Source organism: Heterodontus francisci, chromosome 5, assembly GCF_036365525.1.
Source record: "Heterodontus francisci isolate sHetFra1 chromosome 5, sHetFra1.hap1, whole genome shotgun sequence".
Lineage (NCBI taxonomy): Eukaryota > Metazoa > Chordata > Chondrichthyes > Heterodontiformes > Heterodontidae > Heterodontus > Heterodontus francisci.
The window spans coordinates 109,982,223-110,000,692 of NC_090375.1; the positions used below are offsets into that span (position 1 = coordinate 109,982,223).

An 18,470-nucleotide genomic window follows, 5' to 3' on the forward strand; every position below is an offset into this window, starting at 1 on the left:
AAAGGCCACAGGTCATGCACAGCCATAAACAGATGATGGGGGAGTCCATCCAGGCCATGACAGCTGCCATGTCCCAGTCAAATGAGCATATGGCTTCCTCCATGGAGAGGATGGTGACCCTCATGGAGAGCCACATTCCACAGATGCGCGCTGACCTGCAAACCCTCGCATTGGCTATGAGCTGGATGCTAGGTGAGAGAGGGACCAGCAGCCTGGATAGTGTCTCTGCTCCTGGTCCTTCTCAGGAGAGCAGTGAGGTTCCTACGAGCCTCGAGAGGGAGGAAGTGAGCCAGTGGTCCATATCTGGGGTCTACCCTCAGGGTGATTCCAATGTGGACACCGGCTCCTCAGCCCCTCCGCCGGCGAGTCCAGCTCCAGCAGCCACGATGTCTGAGGCGAGCCCTACACTGCAGGAGGCCCTCAGGCAGCCAGGGTCCTCCAGGCCTCATGCGCCCAGAGGACGACCGCCCAAGTCATCCAAAGCCAAAGGGCGTCCTGATCAACAGCCTGCCTCCTGTCAAGCTGCTAGCGCAGAGGTTGCACTGCAAAGGAGCACCCACAAACGTTTAAAAAAAGACACCATGACACATATAGATTATCACAGGTGACGTGCCTATGTATTAATTCCTTCTCACTAAATGTGCTTTTCTAACAGGTATCTCCTTTTTACTGTGTAAATGATGCATGCCAGCATGTACCGACTATGTCTCCTCCCATTACATCATTGACCTGAAAGAAATTGCTAATGCTATGGAAAAACATCGCCAGTTATGTGGATTTTGTAACTTACGTTGTAGGTATAGGCAACATTCAATTCAATCGGAGGGAGGAAAAAAATAAGTTTGTGCTACATTTGCAGGGGTGTCTGGAGGCATGCTCCTTCTGGTAAATTTTGTACTTCTGCTCTTTCACTGCCTTCTACTCCCCTTCCCTCTCCCATTTATTGTCATTCCTTCTTACCACCTTTCCCCTTCCTGTTACTAATATAAGGGATTCAAGACATTGCCCATTCCTGCCCACTGTAAACAGCTGCTGAGATCCCTCCAATTATTAGCCAGGCTCTTGTAAAAATGGCACAGAGATGTCTAATCCATACTGATTTTGATCAGCTAATGCAGTTTGTACCCCCAGATCACTCATCACACTGATGGTTGGCATGTATGTGAAAATCATCTAAACCAAGCAACATACAAGATAAATAACATATTCAATCGCCAATTCAATAACCTTCGTAGTTTCTTCGGATGTTTGAAGAGCACCCTTTGGTCAAAAGCGTTATTTTGCAGGATGTGGGGACGGGGTGGGGGTGGGAGCGGGGGATGGAAGGAGAGTCAGGAAAACATTTGAATGAATTGCGGCAGGAGCAGCTAAGATGTGTTTTGCAGTTGGGGAAAAAAGAGTCACATGGTATCTCCTGGCAATAGTAGAATCTGCAATAGTAGAATCCGCCAAGAGTTTTTGGCAGATTAATGAAGTTGACACTGGGAACATTTTCAATTTGCTGTTGTTGAAGAAAACTGTGAAACTGGAGAGTATTTTTAAATCTCTATTCATGGACAAAGAAACCTTACATATCACTCGGGTAGAAAGGTTTGATGTAAAACAAAGGTTAAATGGCTAAATCGGGATTAAGTAGAGAAGTTAACTTTAAAATTATTAGTATGAATGGTTTATTTATCAGGACAGTGGGGATAAGTAACTGCTGAAGGTAATTAAAGCCAATACTGGGATACTGGAAAGGATAGCAGACAATTGCGGTAGTAACGGCAAGGCTTTTTTTCCCCAGTTACATTAGAAATCAGAATACAATTAAAGACCATATTTGGCCTTTGAGAGTAGGTTAACTGTGATACAAGATATAGTTGATGAGCTAAATAAATAGCTTACATCAATGTTCATTTCTGAAGGCAATGACAGCCACAGGATTACAAAATAAGCATGTAATTAAAACTGTCTCAGTATAGAATTACAGAAATGGTTTTAACCAAGGGCACTTGGGCACTTTAACCAATGCACTTAATGCAGACAGCTGCAGAATATGACACTTGCTACTCCACAGTGCTGAAAAAAATGGGGAAGGCAGGATGCGAGCTACTGGCTCATATATCCAGTTGATTCAGTTGAGCTCTAGCTTGCTTTCCATTGAATGGATTAAAGCTCATGTAGTCTCATTATTTAAGAGAAATCAGAGCTCAATAATCACAGGGCCATGAGTTTGACATCAATTGTTGGGAAGCTGCTGGAAAGCATTAAATGGAATGTGATTCATATTTTATTTTAATTTTATTTAGAGATACAGCACTGAAACAGGCCCTTCGGCAAACCGAGTCTGTGCCGACCAACAACCACCCATTTGTACTAACCCTACAGTAATCCCATATTCCCTACTACCTACCTACACTAGGGGCAATTTACAATGGCCAATTTACCTATCAACCTACAAGTCTTTGGCTGTGGGAGGAAACCGGAGCACCCGGCAAAAGCCCACGCGGTCACATGATCATGTGTAGCTGTTATTAGGGAATTCCAGGATGGCTTTAAGAAGCTGATGTCCTGCCTCTGTTCTGTGAGGAATAATTGATGAAAATAATCCTATTGATATTGTATACCTTGGTTTCCAAAAGGCAGTTGGTAAAGTACCACATAGGTGGAAATTGGGAAAAAATGAAGTTAAACAGGATTATAGGACACCTATTATGTTGGATAGCTGATTACAGAGCTAAGAAACAATAGAGGTACCATTGCACTGCTGAGAGTATTCCAGAGGCTACCAGTGGGAAAGATATAGAAACAATTTTGCCAGGAAATTAGAGGTACCAAAAACTATAGAGTAGTTATAATAGGGGACTTTAATTATCCTAATATAGATTGGGATAGTAGTAGCCTAAAGGGCAGAGAGGGTGAAAAGTATCTGAAGCGTGTTCAGGAGAATTTTCGAGATCAGTATGTTTCCGGTGCAACAAGGAAGGAGGCATTGCTGGATCTCGTTCTGGGCAATGAGGTGGGTCAAGTGGATAGAGTGTAAGTAGGGGAACAGTTAGGGGACAGTGATCGTTGTACCATAAGATTTAAGTTAGCTATGGGAAAGGACAAGAAGCAAATCGAGAGTAAAAATAATTAATTGGGGTGAGCCAATTTCAATGGGGTGAGAATGGATCTGGCCAAGGTAAACTGGAAACACAGATTGACAGGCAAAACTGTAATGGAACAACGGGTTGTCTTTAAAGAGGGGATAGCTCGGGTATAGTTTAGGTGTATTCCCACAAGGAGGAAAGGTAGGACAAACAAAGCCAGAACTCCCTGGATGACAAAAGGGATAGAGAATAAGATGAAACAGAAAAACATTGCACATGACAGATGTCAGGTTGATAATACAAGTGAGAACCAGGCTGAAGATAGAAAGTTCAGAGGGGAAGTGAAAAAGAAACAAGAGAAGCAAATAGAGAGTAAGAGAAGAGATTGTCAATTATCATAAAAGGGAATCCAAAAGTCTTCTATAGACATATAAATAGTAAAAAGGTGGTAAGAGGAGGAGTGGGTCTGATTAGGGACCAAAAACGGGATTTACGCATGGAGGCAGGGGGCATGGCCAAGGTACTAAATGAGTCTTTACCAAGGAATATTATGCTGCCAAAGTCATAGTGAAAGAGGTGGTAGTTGAGACACTAGATGAGCTAAAATTGATTTTAAAAAAGGAGATATTAGAAAGGCTGGCTATACTTAAAGTTGATAAGTCACCTGGACCAGATGAGATGCCTCTGAGGGTACTGAGGGAAGTAAAAGTGGAAATTGTGGTGGCACTGATCATAATCTTCCAATCCTCCTTCGATACAAGGGTGGTGCCAGAGGACTGGAGAACAACACAGGTTACACCCTTATTCTAAAAAACAGTGCAAGGATAAACCCAGCAACTATCAGTTAGTTTAATCTCAGTGAGAAGAAAGCTTTTAGAAATGATAATCCGGGACAGAATTAAGTCAATTGAACAAATGTGAATGTATTAAGGAAAGCCAATATGGATTTGTTAAGGGCAAATATGTTTAACTTGAATGAATTTTTTTGCTGGGGCGACAGGGAGGGTTGATGAGGATAATGCGAATGATGTAGTGTACATGGACTTCCAAAAGGCGTTTGATGAAATGCAACATAGCAGGCTTGTCAGCAAAGTTAAAGTCCATGAAATAAAAGGGACAGTGGCAGCATGGATATGAAGTTGGCTGAGTGACAGGAAGCAGAGAGTAGTGGTGAACAGTTGTTTTCCAGACTGGAGGAAGGAATACAGTGAGGTTCCCCAGGGGTCAGTACTAGGACTGCTGCTTTTCCTGATCTATATTAATGACCTAGACCTGGGCGGCAGGGCATAATTTCAAAATTTATGGATGACACAAAACTTGGAAGCATTGAGAGCTGTGGGGAGGAAAGTGATAGACTTCAAGAGAACCGAGACAGTCTGGTGGAATCAACAGCCACAAGGCAGATGAATTTTAATGCAGAGAAGTATGAAGTGATACATTTTGGTAGGAGAATGAGTAAAGGCAATATAAGATAAAGGATACAATTCTAAAGGGGGTGCAGGAGCAGAGGGACCTGGGGGAATTATGTGTACAAATCAATGAGTGTGGCAAGGCAGGTTGAGAAAGCGGTTACTAAAGCATACAGGATCGTGGGTTTTATAAATAGGGACATAGAGTACAAATGCAAGGGAAGTTATGGTGACCTTTATAAAACACTGGTCCGGCCTCAACTGGAGTATTGTGTTCAATTCTGAGCACCACACTTTAGGAAGGATGTGAAGGCATTAGAGACGGTGCAGAAAAGATTTACAAAAATGTTTCCAGGGACAAGGGATGAGCTTTCAGTTACGTGGACAGATTGGAGAAGCTGGGGCTGTTCTCCTTGGAGAAAAGAGAAGGTTGAGAGGAGATTTGAGAGGTGTTCAAATTCATGAGGGTCTAGACAGAGTAGATGGGGTGAAACTGTTCCCATTGGAACATTGGTTGAGAACCAGAGGTCACCGATTTAGGTTGATTGGCAAGAGAACCAAAGGGGACATGAGGAAAATCTTTTTTTTAAAACAAAGGGAGTGGTTAGGATCTGGAATGCACTGCCTGAGAATGTGGTGGATAGGGAGTCACTGTAGCCCCATAAAAGGTAAGATTCAATCGTGGCTTTCAGAAGAGAACTGGATAATTATCTTAAGAGAAAAAAAATTGCAGGGTTACGAAGAAAAGGTAGGGGAGTGAGATTAGCTGAGTTGCTTTTAGAGTGCCAGTACGGACATGATGGGCAGGCCAAATGGCCTCCCTTTGTGCTCTAACCATTCTATGATTCTATGAGAGGGGTGTTGCATATCAGGAGTTGATCTGATAGGACTGGTCACAAGTGGAGTTTCACAGCTCTTTGACAATACTGTTCATTTTGGCTATAAAGCACTTTTTGATGCCCCGTGGTGGTGAAAGGCATTATATAAGTGCAAATCAATCTTTCTTTTCATTAATATTTTAGAGTGCGGTGTAAATGGAACCACTCTTAAATTTGCTTGTCATGAAAATATGTGAAAAAGTCCATGATTGAAACAAAATTAATGGGTTGCAGTTTGATTTAGACAAGTTAGGAGATTATTGTAGACAATGCAGTATCAAACACTTGGAATCAGCAAAAATCCAGGCATGTGTTTACCATGCAGACATACCCATTAAAGATCAAGAAAGAGATTTGGGAGTCAATTACTTATTAGCTAGAATGACTACAGGTAAAGGTATATCCAAACTTGAAATATTGTGCCCAATTTGAATCTTTGCAAATGGTGAAGGATCTCGAGAGTCTGAGAAGGGCAATTAGGATGATAACTAACCTTGCCCTCTTTTATAGTTATAAAAAGATAGAATCCATGAATTATTTAATTGGGGCTATTTACTTTGAAGAAATGTGGTCTCAGAGGTTTTAAAATGATTAATGGATTGGACTCAGACTCATCTGACAGGTTAATGCAGATGGAAAAGGATGGTAGGCTACTGAGCATAAAGATAGGTTCGATTCAGAAAGTATTTCATTTCTTTTTGCAAAGACTCATCATCCCCAGAACTATCCATCAAAGCATGTGGTGGATAAGGAGTCGTTGTAGACCCATAAAAGGGAACTTGATAAGTTACTCAGAGGTGGAAGTTTCCAGTTAGAGGTTACATGACTGTATAGAGTTACAAGTTATTAAGGTCTCCTTTACTTTGCTAAGGTTTGTTAAGTTGGGTACAGTCTGGGAAAGGAGCCTGATTAAGTGAAGTAAAGCTCTCATCATACCTCAGGGACAGTCAAATTTAGAGAACGGGCCAGCCAGAAAAAAATGTTTGGCCCAAAATCAAAGAACTTTCTGAAATTTCCATCTGGCTAACTACAAGCATTGTTTTGCTATTTATGAAATACTAACTCAACAAAATACTAACTTTACCATCATAGATACCTTTTTGTAGGGTTTCATTGACTGCTTCAACTACTGTTAAAAATAATAAATTTGATTTGTTTCTCCCAGAAGAGCATCACAACTATATAGCACAAATTAGATGGACCAATGGGTATTTTCCTGTCCATCATTTTCTTCATGTTCATATGTAACACTGAAACCATAATATCTTAATTCATAGCCACAAAATTACACTGGATACCAACCTCCCTCTGTAGGCTCTGACACTGCCTCAGGAAGAGGTACTGCAACTGTAAAATAATAACAATGCTTTAATGCCTGTGAGAAGTACAAAGCTGAGGAAAAGTGCTGAAAGCTTAAGGGACATGCTATATCTCTTTTAATGCAAGCAGCTGTAACAGATCAAACAAAGCCATTCCCGAGTCATACAAAACAAAAGTAATCACAATAAAACCAAGATCCCACATTATACAAACTACACACTATACAAAGGCATTCATGTGTCGATCACTTCAACTGAATTTTTGTTTATTCAAAGTCTAGAAATCTGTCACATTTCCAGCATTAGTTTGCGTAATTTTTTATCTTCAGTGTCCCCATTATGGTACTAACTGTGGTATTTGCAAATTGCAGGGCATGGTTAGTTAGTGAATTTCAGCTGGGATGGTAGTTGGGACATTGCAGTCTTGGTAGATCTGAGCTTGGGGAAGGCACAATGTGAGAAATGTAAATGAGGAGAAATCAGCCAGGGACCCGCACATGATTACTACCCAATGACTCCCGATGGAAAGGGCGCATGTGGACATCAGGTGAGGACAGGGTCAAGCTCAATTCTAATACTCTCCATGACAAATTAACCTGCCAACACACCATTCAGACTAACACATGAAGATGTTCAGTTGAAACAGATAACTGAAATGTGGGCAGCACAAATGGAATTGTACCCAAATGCAGGTTCAAAAAAAAAAAAAACACCCTTTGAAAATACCTTAAAACATACATCACTCCCAGTCAGACAAAAAAAAATTCAGTGTAAAAAATCTGCAAACTACAAGAGGATAGGACAGGACCAAAGACAGCCAAGTCAGACAAACCTTGGATTTCAGATTCCACATCCAAGTTCTGAGATCCATAGGCTGTTGTAAGTAATAAAATTGACATTTTGTTAATAACGTTCACCCCTTACATGTTCAGCAGATAATGTTAGATTTTGTTTTAATTTTTAAAAAATCTGAAAGCCAGTTAAAAATCTAAATACAAACCTGATTGGCTATCTTCATCTGTATTTTGAAGAACAGGAGACATTTCTGAAAAAAAAACACAGGCCAACAGGGTCAAAGGCAGTGCATAGACCACAAATATAATTTTAATAAAGGATCCATAAAAATTGTAGGTTAGAGCACCTTTCAATGGCCTAGCAGGGATGGAATCACTTTAGAGGGCTATGAGCTAATTTAATATATCTAAGAATCTGAAAAGGGGAGAAAAATCAGTTTGAGCACAGCTAAAAATACTAAGTGTGTCACAAATATTCACAAGACAAAGTGCATATATTTTAGTTATTGATCACACGATTCTTTACAGGTAATACAATATACTGCACCATGAAACATACCTCCTTTTACATGGGGAAAAGAGAAGAAATGGCCCAAGAAAAGGTCCAATACTTTGTGGTGGTAGGTTTCACGCAACTTTATTTCTAAATCAAAGCTGAGAACTATTAGTTGTATTTTGGTGGGTTGGGGTATGAAACATTGTTTTTATTCCCCCCAAAGTTGGCACTGAATTCCAGAATAGATAACCCTCACTGTGGGATCTGATCTAGTTGGGAATCAGTGTAGCAACTGCTAGACTTCTCATAGTACAATCATAGTACATAGACTGTTTAAGGGAGTAAGCAAACCTTGTATGTCTTCAGTCTCTGGAACATACTCTGGTTCTTCAGCTAGTAGGAAACAATTTGAAAATAGTTAAAATCCAGCTTTAAACTGATATTTTCAGTCTATGTTTTTCCACTCCACTACCCATCACAGTTGAAAAAGCATTGGGCTTGCTGGGCCCAGTAGACTTTTGCAGGAACAAAATATTATTTCATTCTTAAACCTGCAATCTTTCATGTAACCACAAGGTGGCCATAAATTTATTTCTTTTAAAAAACAAACATACAGCTGTTTAACTTTGTTCAAATATTACATTTGCCTGTAAGAGGTATGAAGAGCAAAAAGGCACTTACCATAAAACTCTTCCACTGTATCTTCAGGCTCTGGGTCATCAGTTTCTGCAACAAATGAATTTAAAAAAAAATAGAACTTTCCCCTCAAATCTTTGCTTTCTTACTTTGTTCCTGAAAAGACTCTTACTGGGAAACAGTTCAGGTATGCTGGCATTCCTATTAGTACATTGCCAAGTGAACATTGTATCTCACTAGTAACCTTTCAGTTTAAAACTAATTGAACGTACTTATACTCAAATACAAGAAGCTGATCTAGCCATTGTATTCATTCTCATGAACAACTTGCATTTATATGGGGCCTTTAACATAGTAACACGGCCTTCACAAGAGCATTATCAAACAAAATTTGACACCAAGCCAAATCTTAAAATAACCAGTTGCTACTGATATATTTAGAACTCTGGCCGCCAATGCTTTCAAAAGTATTGCATCTTGGAGCATTAGACATCAGTAGAACAAAAATCAGTGACTGACTAAAATGAGAATATCATTTTAAATTGCCATAAAAAAAAACTGTTTAATTAAACAAAGAAATCAAAAGCCATTTGATTCATTCAACAAGAAGCAACAAGAAAGCAGCAGAAAGCAGGGTTATCATGTACTTTCAAAAGAAATCCTGAACAGGTCAGTAGTGGGAAGCAACCAACTAAATTCCATCTTGAAATTTCCTCCTTGTTGAAAAATAATAGTACTTTACTATGTTGGTTGCATCTTAAATTATAGATTTAGATTTTTTTAGATTTAGAGATACAGCACTGAAACAGGCCCTTCGGCCCACCGAGTCTGTGCCGACCATTAACCACCCATTTATACTAATCCTACACTAATCCCATATTCCTACCACATTCTCACTTGTCCCTATATTCCCCTACCACCTACCTATACTGGTGACAATTTATAATGGCCAATTCACTCTCAGATGCCTGCAGCCTATATAAATCAAAGCACACCCATCACTTCTGCAAAATTGTGACAATCTGACGACAGTTGTTCCTGGTCGACTGATGCATCCAAGTTTACTGCATTTCAACCCAACCCAACTGCCTGGAGTCATTCCCAGTCTGTCCCTCCTCCCAGCCAAGAAACTGTTTGCTTAGGTCACATAGCTTGGTTTGGGAATGACTCTGGATGAGACAAGACACTCTGAGTCAGGGATCAGAAAGCGAGTTGGTGGTGATGGTGGGGAGAGTTTGGAAAGGTGAAGGAGGAGACAGATAATAAAGATCAGTTTTTATTAAAGCCTTAATTGATTAGTTAAAATATTTCAGAACTACTGCATTAGACCTGATATCAGCACCATAACAGTTGAAAAGTGAATTGAAAACATGTAAACATTGAAGTACACACTGCTTAAGCAAGCTATAAACAGGTTGGCTGTTTTATAGATAGAAAAAAATATTTTGCTCAAACAAAATTGCATGCTGTCAAACCTTGCCCCTCTCAAGAGATGCATATTCCATTTTAACAATTCTCACTCTTCCAACAATTCTGGCCCACTTCCATCTAAAAACTTCACAACCTCTTCAGTTCTTTCCCTGCAGCCTCATGTGCTCTAGATGCAACAACCAACTTTGGTGCAGCATCTGTGCTCCATTCATGTTTTAACTAATCCTGGATCTGAGTCTGTACTCTGGGCCCTTCTGCACTTTAAATTCCTTCCAGCTCCACACCCTTAACGTTTCCAGCCCTATCTCCCTCCCTTTAAATTGTTACTGACCCCATCTTCCTTAACTTCCAAAACACAGTCCCATTTCACTCCATAACCCTGCTACTCCCCCAATTGCTAACTTCCTGAGTCCTCAGATTCTTTGAGTGCTCCTTTACCCCCAAGTATGCCGACCTCAATGCTTCAAGTCCACAGTTGCTGTATTCCCATACCAAAGCTCCCCCACATAAGTGCTGCTGGACCCAGCACTGTAAAATCCCCATAGCCCTAAATTACAATCCAATTGAATGCTTCATTACCCTACAATACCTTATAGGTCCAACCCCTTTCCCACTCCTTTCTACCTGCTCCCTCTCATTATTCAACCTCAACCCTAACCTTAAACACTTGCACCCTATACCTCAGTTTGCACCTCACCTTTTTTCTCAACAGCCCATCTTACACTGCCTCTGCAACCGTCTCTTCCCACTTTCTCCTCCAACCATATACATGTTGCCTTCCAACTTTCTGCGGACATTGAGCTTTAAAAATGATAGAAAGAGATCGGATATTGGGGTAAAAATTGGTCCTCAATGCATCCGCTTTCTTAGACCCTTTGAGGACTTATCCTGGGGTTGATGCCGGCAAAATAAGTGACCAGATATTGGCCAATGTAAAATGAGCACGCTGCTTGTCTAATTACAACAGGCATTGGCAGCTCACGAGAAATGTAAACGAGACCCGAAGGGCCAATTTTGGTCTGGCCTGGGATCTCTCGGTTGGTGTGTGCACTGTTACTATGCTGTCGGTTACAAACCTGAAACCAGGCCATAACCAATTTCCACACCATTGAGTAAAATCAGTAAAGGAACATGTATGAAAGCCAGACAGACACTGGAGACAAAAGGAAAAGGAGACAGGAGTGAAGAGATTTACAGAAAGAGCAAGTTAGGATCAATGCAAAAAACTGTTAAACACTGATGCGCTGGTGAAGGAATGGAAAGGAGACAGAATGTGACGAAGAGAAACAGAGCAAAAGTGAGATGGGAGGCAAACAATAAAAAGCAGAGAGAAAATTTAAAAGGAAGAGATTTAGTTATTTTTCTCCATGCACAATACAATATAAGATCTACTATAATGTATTGTGTATTACATGGTACAACACTAATGATAAAACCGTGTATACTCCAGCTTGCCACTAAGTGTGAAAGACCCCAACTGCCTAACTATTCCTCCACTCAACACATTAAAGGGCAATACAAAAACAAAATGGAAAATGCTATCTTGTGCTACAAGTCAAGATATACCTTCAATGAATTCGTCACTCATTAGCAGCTCCTCCTCCATTTCATCTGCAAGTAAAATACAGTAGTTAACAAGCGACATAAATATAGCTGATAATCCAGAGCTGGTCAATTCCTAAGAATTTATATATAGTTTCAATTTAGAGTATGGGCCAGATTTTGCGCTCATTGGAAAACGAGCAGCACCTGACATTTATTACATTTGCACTCAGGCTATGTGATTTTGTACTGCAACTTAACAGTAAATTGTGAGTTATAATGGCACAGGAGCCTCTTCAGGGAATCTGGGACCTGTGTGAACAGGGAAAAAAAACTGTCTAACCCCTTAATTAATCAGACTGAAGATTCATTAATGAGCAGCACAGTGTCTGAACCAGGCAGTGTCAGTCTCAATGTGTCAAATTAGGTACAGAAAGCAAAACAGGGGAATGACGATGGGATTAAGGGAGAGATAAGAGACAAAGGAGAAGTTAAAAAAGTGTGCTTAAATCGCCAATAATTAAAATCTGAAGGAATGAGACTCCACACTTGTAAATGGTAATTTTCAGTGTTAGAGGTGTTGTTTGGCAGTAATTAAGCATGAGCAGCATGTCATTAACAATTTACTTACACCTGAATGGGCAAGCCTCAACATCTGCATTGTTTTGGGCGAGTACTGCAACTTCATGTCGTTCCACATATTTCAATGCTGAGATACCGTTATCGTGCAGCTCCCAGAGCAGAGTAACTCAAGACAGCAAGGGCTAGAAATTCGCATGCCTTAGTTTTTGGAACAGTGGTTGCAATTTGTGCCCTCCCTGCGCCAGTTCCAATCAAGGTGGGACAACCTCATTTGTATGATTGTTGCTGTTGGTCAACTGGGTCCTGCATGATGCTGGCTGGCTGGCTAGCTCTTCACATGACATCTCCTATCTACCATACCATTAACACCTCTCACTGCATCCCACACCATTACTCACCTGTCTGCACTCACACGCAACATCCAGAAACTCCATCTCACCCTTACACACATTATAATAATGCCTGCCTCACACTCACCAGTCGCTGACTCCACATACCTTCTGCTATTCAGCTATGACAAGATCACCACTCAAATACAGTGCTACACTATCACTGACATTCTGCCCTCCCTCTTGCAGGGCAAGGTGATACACAGGGAGGGAGCACAGGAGAACCAGTAGGGGGACAAAGACACCTCCATCTTCTGAACCTTAGAGGAGACTGCTCTTAGCATCATGGGGCTGGGCAGCAACAGAGCCTATGTTATCCAGTCACTGTGAACATTGAGGGTGGCAGTATGTTCCTGCCTTATGCCCATTCTCAAGTTCATCCTCCTCCTGCTATCTGACAGCATGTTGTGCAAGCTTTCCATCACATCTCCTCAAAATAAACTTCCTTTTCTGGATTTTCTGCTTACAGACACCCAAGAACTGCTGTCGGCCCAGCCATAGCAGCTCCAGGAGGAGGTGAGAGAGCAACACCACACCACTGAAGAAGAAACACCATCATTTGATTGGACACTCGCAGCTACCATTTCAGATACTAGCACTGTACATATCTTAAAGCTCAGTATAGAGTTGGGAATAGCACACGGTGAGGCACAAGTGGGCTGCAGGCAGGCTGGGGAAAAGGATGGTTCGTGTGCCAGCTCAATGGAGGGCGTGATGACAGTCAAATTCTGCTGCAGAAGATTCAGATGAGGACATTGATGGGACAGCATACAGAAGAACACTGATGGGCATGCACACCGAGATGCTGGGTGTATTGGTTGGCTTGCCAGACTGTCTCCTCTGTCACTGTCAAGGAGCATGAAGGGGTCTGGCTCCAAGTTGGCAGAGGGCATTGTGCAGAGCTTCCCCTCTCCGCATCTGCTGCTCCATCTCTCTGCCGTGCTGCAGACCCAGAGGCACTGCCACTGCTACCCCCATACCTGTTGCAGCCTTTGTGTGGACAGGTCACCTACTCCTCTGCCCTCCCTGTGAAGATGCAGCAACATTCCCTGCCAAATCGAGGAACTCAGGATAACACCTCCAAAAAACACTTCAGTGTACTTCCAGACACTTTGCAATAGCGGAAGTTCTGCAAAGGCCAAAATTCTTCAAACTTTGGGTGTCTGTCCCTTTAAGGGCTGAGCCCCTCTTTGATCTCCGTTCCTGATGCTTTGAGGGTGATGTACGAATATGTTGCCTGGATCTGCGTGATCCAAATTTGGTTTCCTGGCATCACAGCTGCCAGTTGGGCTGTCTGATGTCAGGATAGTGTTAATTCACAGTTGCCTACATGGGATTCCGCCATACGTGCCCTTTTACTAATGGGATGCCATGGGGACTGCGGAGGAAGCAGCCTGCAGGGCAGGAAATGACCTGCTGCACATCATGCCTCAGCAAAATCCATAGTGCCACTGGCAATGCATTTGGTGCCCTGACTTCTTGATTTCCACATTTAATTGTCCATGTGCAGTAGTTAGAAATTGCTGTCCAAGTTACATTTTTTTTTAAACGAACAGTAAGCATTATTAGCCTCTATTTCTACAGTAAAATCTAGCCCATTCTAAATTTCAAATGGGTGAAATGCTTCCTCTGCTGATCAGAAACAAAAAAATAGTATCGTTGGAATGCCTAATTTGCCATTCAAAAGAAAGACTTGCGTTTACATAGCATCTTTCACAGCCTTAGGACGTCCCAAAGCACCAAAAGTCAATGACGTACTTCTGAAGTATAAGTCACTGTTATAATATTGAAATTGCAGCAGCAATTTGTACACAGCAAGACAAATGGCAGGTTGGCCTTTATTGTCACAGAATTGGACTACAAGAACAAGGAAGCCTTGCGACAACTGCATTGGATTTTGGTGAGACCACACCTGGAGGACTGTGCAGAGTTTTGGTCTCCATATCTAAGGAAGGTTATACTCACCTTGGAGGAATTACAGCAAAGGTTCACTAGAATCAAACTGTTGCCCTAGGAGGAGAGGTTGAGTAAATAGGGCTTATACTCTCTGGAGTTTAGAAGAATGAGAGGTGATCTCATTGAAATATACAAGAATTTAAGGGGTTTGAGAGGGTAGAAACAGGAGGTTGTTTCCCTTGGCTGGGGTACTAGAACACGGGATCCAGTTTCAGGATAATGGGTGCATTTAAGATAGAGATAAGGAGAAATTTGTTCAAAGGGTCGTGAATCTTTGGAATTGTCTACTCCAGAATGTTTATTTTTTTAATTTAATTTTTATTTTTTATTTAGAGATACAGCACTGAAACTGGCCCTTCGGCCCTCCGAGTCTGTGCCGACCAACAACCACCTATTTATACAAATCCTACATTAACCTCATAGTCCCTATCACATCCGCACTATTGTCCTACCACCTATCTACACTAGGGGCAATTTATAATGGCCAATTCACCTATCAACCTGCAAGTCTTTTGGCTGTGGGAGGAAACCGGAGCACCCGGCGGAAACCCACACAGACACAGGGAGAACTTGCAAACTCCACACAGGCAGTACCCAGAACTGAACCCGGGTCGCTGGAGCTGTGAGGCTGCGGTGCTAACCACTGCGCCGCCTCAAACATGTTGCGATGCTCTATGGTTGAGTACATTCAAGGCCGAGATAGAGATTTTTAATCTCCTGAGGAATCAAGGGATATGGGGAGTGAGCAGCAAAGTGGAGTTGAGACAGATCATCAGCCATGATTGTTCTGAATGGCAGAGCAGGCTCAAAGGGCCATATGGTCTATGCCTGCCCCTATTTCTGTGTTATGACCCCACAAACAGTGATATGATTACAACCAGATAATATTTTTCTCACCTGAAAGATAGACCTTAGACAGTGCAGCACTTCCTCATTACTAAAACAGAAAGTCAGCCTGGACATTGTGCCCAAGACCCTGCAGTGGAACTCCACCTCAACCTCTGATTGAGATTGGGGTTTGGGGTGGGGGTGGAGTTCTACCACTGAGCCACAGCTGACACAAAACAGTTGTGGGTCATATTAGAGCAATTCTTTTTGAAATCCAGCTGCAACATCCTGGTGTTAAGAACTTAGCCCCTGCTTCAAAACCTTGTGCCACTGCCTCAGCAACACCTGAGCAGACTGTTGCCAATTATATCTTGCCTCATTAAAAAGTAAAAAGCAAAATAAACAAATCATTCACACACACAATGGTAAGAATAGCACACATTATTATTTTCAACATGCTCCGTTAACAAAATAAAACTTCCATTTGGTCCCTTCTCATCAGAAGTAAATAAAAGCGGTCAACTATTGAACACAAAAAAAGACTTTGCAACAAGTAAGCAAGCACAAAATGTTCCACCTTCATTCTCCACTTGGTCAGAGAAATCCTCTTCCACTTGGGATTCATATATTTCTGGGGGAAAAACGTAACAAATGCAGTGCAATGAAGTTCAAAGTAGCATTGCCTAAGCATATATATACACAATCATTTTAACTCAGTTTATTTTTTTTTTAGAAAAATACAGCACAGAACAGGCCCTTCGGCCCACGATGTTGTGCCGATCCTTTGTCCTCTGTCAAGGACAATTTAATCTATACCCCATCATTCTCCTTTATCCATATACCTATCTAAAAGCCGTTTGAAAGTCCCTAAAGTTTCTGACTCAACAACTTCCCCAGGCAAGGCATTCCATGCCCCGACCACTCTCTGGGTAAAGAACCTTCCCCTGACATCCCCCTTACATCTCCCACCCTTCACTTTAAATTTATGACCCCTTGTAACGCTTTGCTCCACCCGGGGAAAAAGTTTCTGACTGTCTACCCTATCTATTCCCCTGATCATCTTATAAACCTCTATCATGTCACCCCTCATCCTTCTCCGTTCTAATGAGAAGAGGCCTAGAATGTTCAGCCTTTCCTCGTAAGACTTATTCTCCATTCCAGGCAACATCCTGGTAAATCTCCTCTGCACCCTCTCCAAGGCTTCCACATCCTTCCTAAAATGAGGCGACCAGAACTGCACACAGTACTCCAAATGAGGCCTTACCAAGGTCCTGTACAGCTGCATCATCACCTCACGGCTCTTAAATTCAATCCCTCTGCTAATGAACGCTAACACCCCATATGCCTTCTTCACAGCCCTATCCACTTGAGTTGCAACTTTCAACGATCTATGCACATAGACCCCAAGGTCTCTCTGCTCCTCCACATGCCCAAGAACCCTACCGTTAACCCAGTATTTTGCATTCGTGTTTGTCCTTCCAAAATGGACGACCTCACACTTTTCAGGGTTAAACTCCATCTGCCACTTTTCAGCCCAGCACTGCAACCTATCCAAGTCCCTTTGCAGACGACAATAGCCCTCCTCGGTATCCACAACTCCACCAACCTTTGTATCATCTGCAAATTTACTGACCCACCCTTCGACTTCCTCATCCAAGTCGTTAATAAAAATCACAAACAGGAGAGGACCCAGAACTGATCCCTGTGGCACGCCACTGGTAACTGGGCTCCAGGCTGAGTATTTACCATCTAAGACCACTCTCTGCCTTCTATCAGTTAGCCAATTCTTAATCCAACTGGCCACATTCCCCACTATCCCATGCCTCCTGACTTTCTCCATAAGTCTACCATGGGGGACCTTATCAAATGCCTTACTAAAATCCATGTACACCACATCCACTGGTTTACCCTCATCCACTTGCTTGGTCACCTGCTCAAAGAATTCAATCAGGCTTGTGAGGCAAGACCTACCCCTCACAAAACCGTGCTGACTGTCCCGAATCAAGCAGTGTCTTTCCAGATGCTCAGAAATCCTATCCCTCAGCACCTTTTCCATCAACTTGCCTACCACCGAAGTAAGACTAACTGGCCTGTAATTCCCAGGGTTGTTCCTATTCCCTTTCTTGAACAGGGGCACAACATTTGCCACCCTCCAATCACCTGGTACCACCCCCGTCAACAGAGAAGATGAAAAGATCATTGCCAGCGGCTCTGCAATTTCATCCCTTGCTTCCCATAACATCCTTGGATATACCCCGTCAGGCCCGGGAGACTTGTCTATCTTCAAGTTATTCAAAAACCCCAACACATCTTCCCTCCTAACGAGCACTTCCTCGAGCTTACCAGTCTGTTTCACACCGTCCTCTTCAGTAATACACCCCTTCTCATTCGTAAATACCGAAGAGAAGTACTCATTCAAAACCTCACTTATCTCTTCCGGCTCAACACACAGTCTCCCGCTATTGTCCTTGACCGGACCTACGGTCCCCCTAGTCATCCTCATATTTCTGACATACGCGTAAAAGGCCTTGGGGTTTTCTTTTATCCTACCCGCCAAGCATTTTTCATGCCCTCTCTTAGCTCTCCTAATCCCTTTCTTCAGATCCTTCCTGGCCATCTTGTATCCCTCCAGAGCTATGCCTGTGCCCTTTTTCCTCAACCTTATATACGCATCCTTCTTCTTCCTAACAAGACTCTCAACCTCTCTTGTCAACCACGGTTCCCTCACATGACCATCCCTTCCCTGTCTGACAGGGACATGCTTATCAATGGCCCCTACTATCTGCTCCTTGAAAAAGTTCCACATTTCGACCGTGCCCTTCCCTGCCAGCATATGCTCCCAACTTATGCTCCTCAGTTCCTGCCTGACAGCATCATATCTACCCTTCCCCCAATTGTAAACCTTGCCCTGTTGCACATACCTATCCCTCTCCATTACCACAGTGAATGCTACAGAATTGTGATCACTATCTCCAAAGTGCTCGCCCACCAACAGCTCTATCACTTGCCCTGGTTCATTACCTAGTACCAAATCCAATATTGCCTCCCCTCTGGTCGGGCAGTCTACATACTGAGTCAGAAAAGCTTCCTGGACATACTGCACAAACACTACCCCATCCAAACTATTCGATCTAAA

The 18,470-nt window shown here is 42.4% G+C and overlaps 1 protein-coding gene across 6 annotated transcripts in view; it reads right to left on the reverse strand.

The window, feature by feature from the left end:
• LOC137369997 (aspartyl/asparaginyl beta-hydroxylase-like) overlaps positions 1-18,470 on the reverse strand; it is a 295,423-nt gene that overhangs the window by 149,585 nt on the left and 127,368 nt on the right. For 4 of the 6 annotated variants that reach the window (XM_068031905.1, XM_068031903.1, XM_068031901.1 and 1 more), the window contains 7 exons: positions 15,912-15,965; positions 11,604-11,648; positions 8,652-8,696; positions 8,322-8,363; positions 7,681-7,725; positions 7,513-7,554; positions 6,664-6,708 (listed from right to left, as the gene is read on the reverse strand). In XM_068031905.1, coding sequence (XP_067888006.1) covers positions 6,664-6,708; positions 7,513-7,554; positions 7,681-7,725; positions 8,322-8,363; positions 8,652-8,696; positions 11,604-11,648; positions 15,912-15,965 — 318 coding nt within the window. The remainder of the gene's footprint in view (positions 1-6,663; positions 6,709-7,512; positions 7,555-7,680; positions 7,726-8,321; positions 8,364-8,651; positions 8,697-11,603; positions 11,649-15,911; positions 15,966-18,470) is intronic. The other 2 variants (XM_068031904.1, XM_068031902.1) reach the window with 1 other exon arrangement.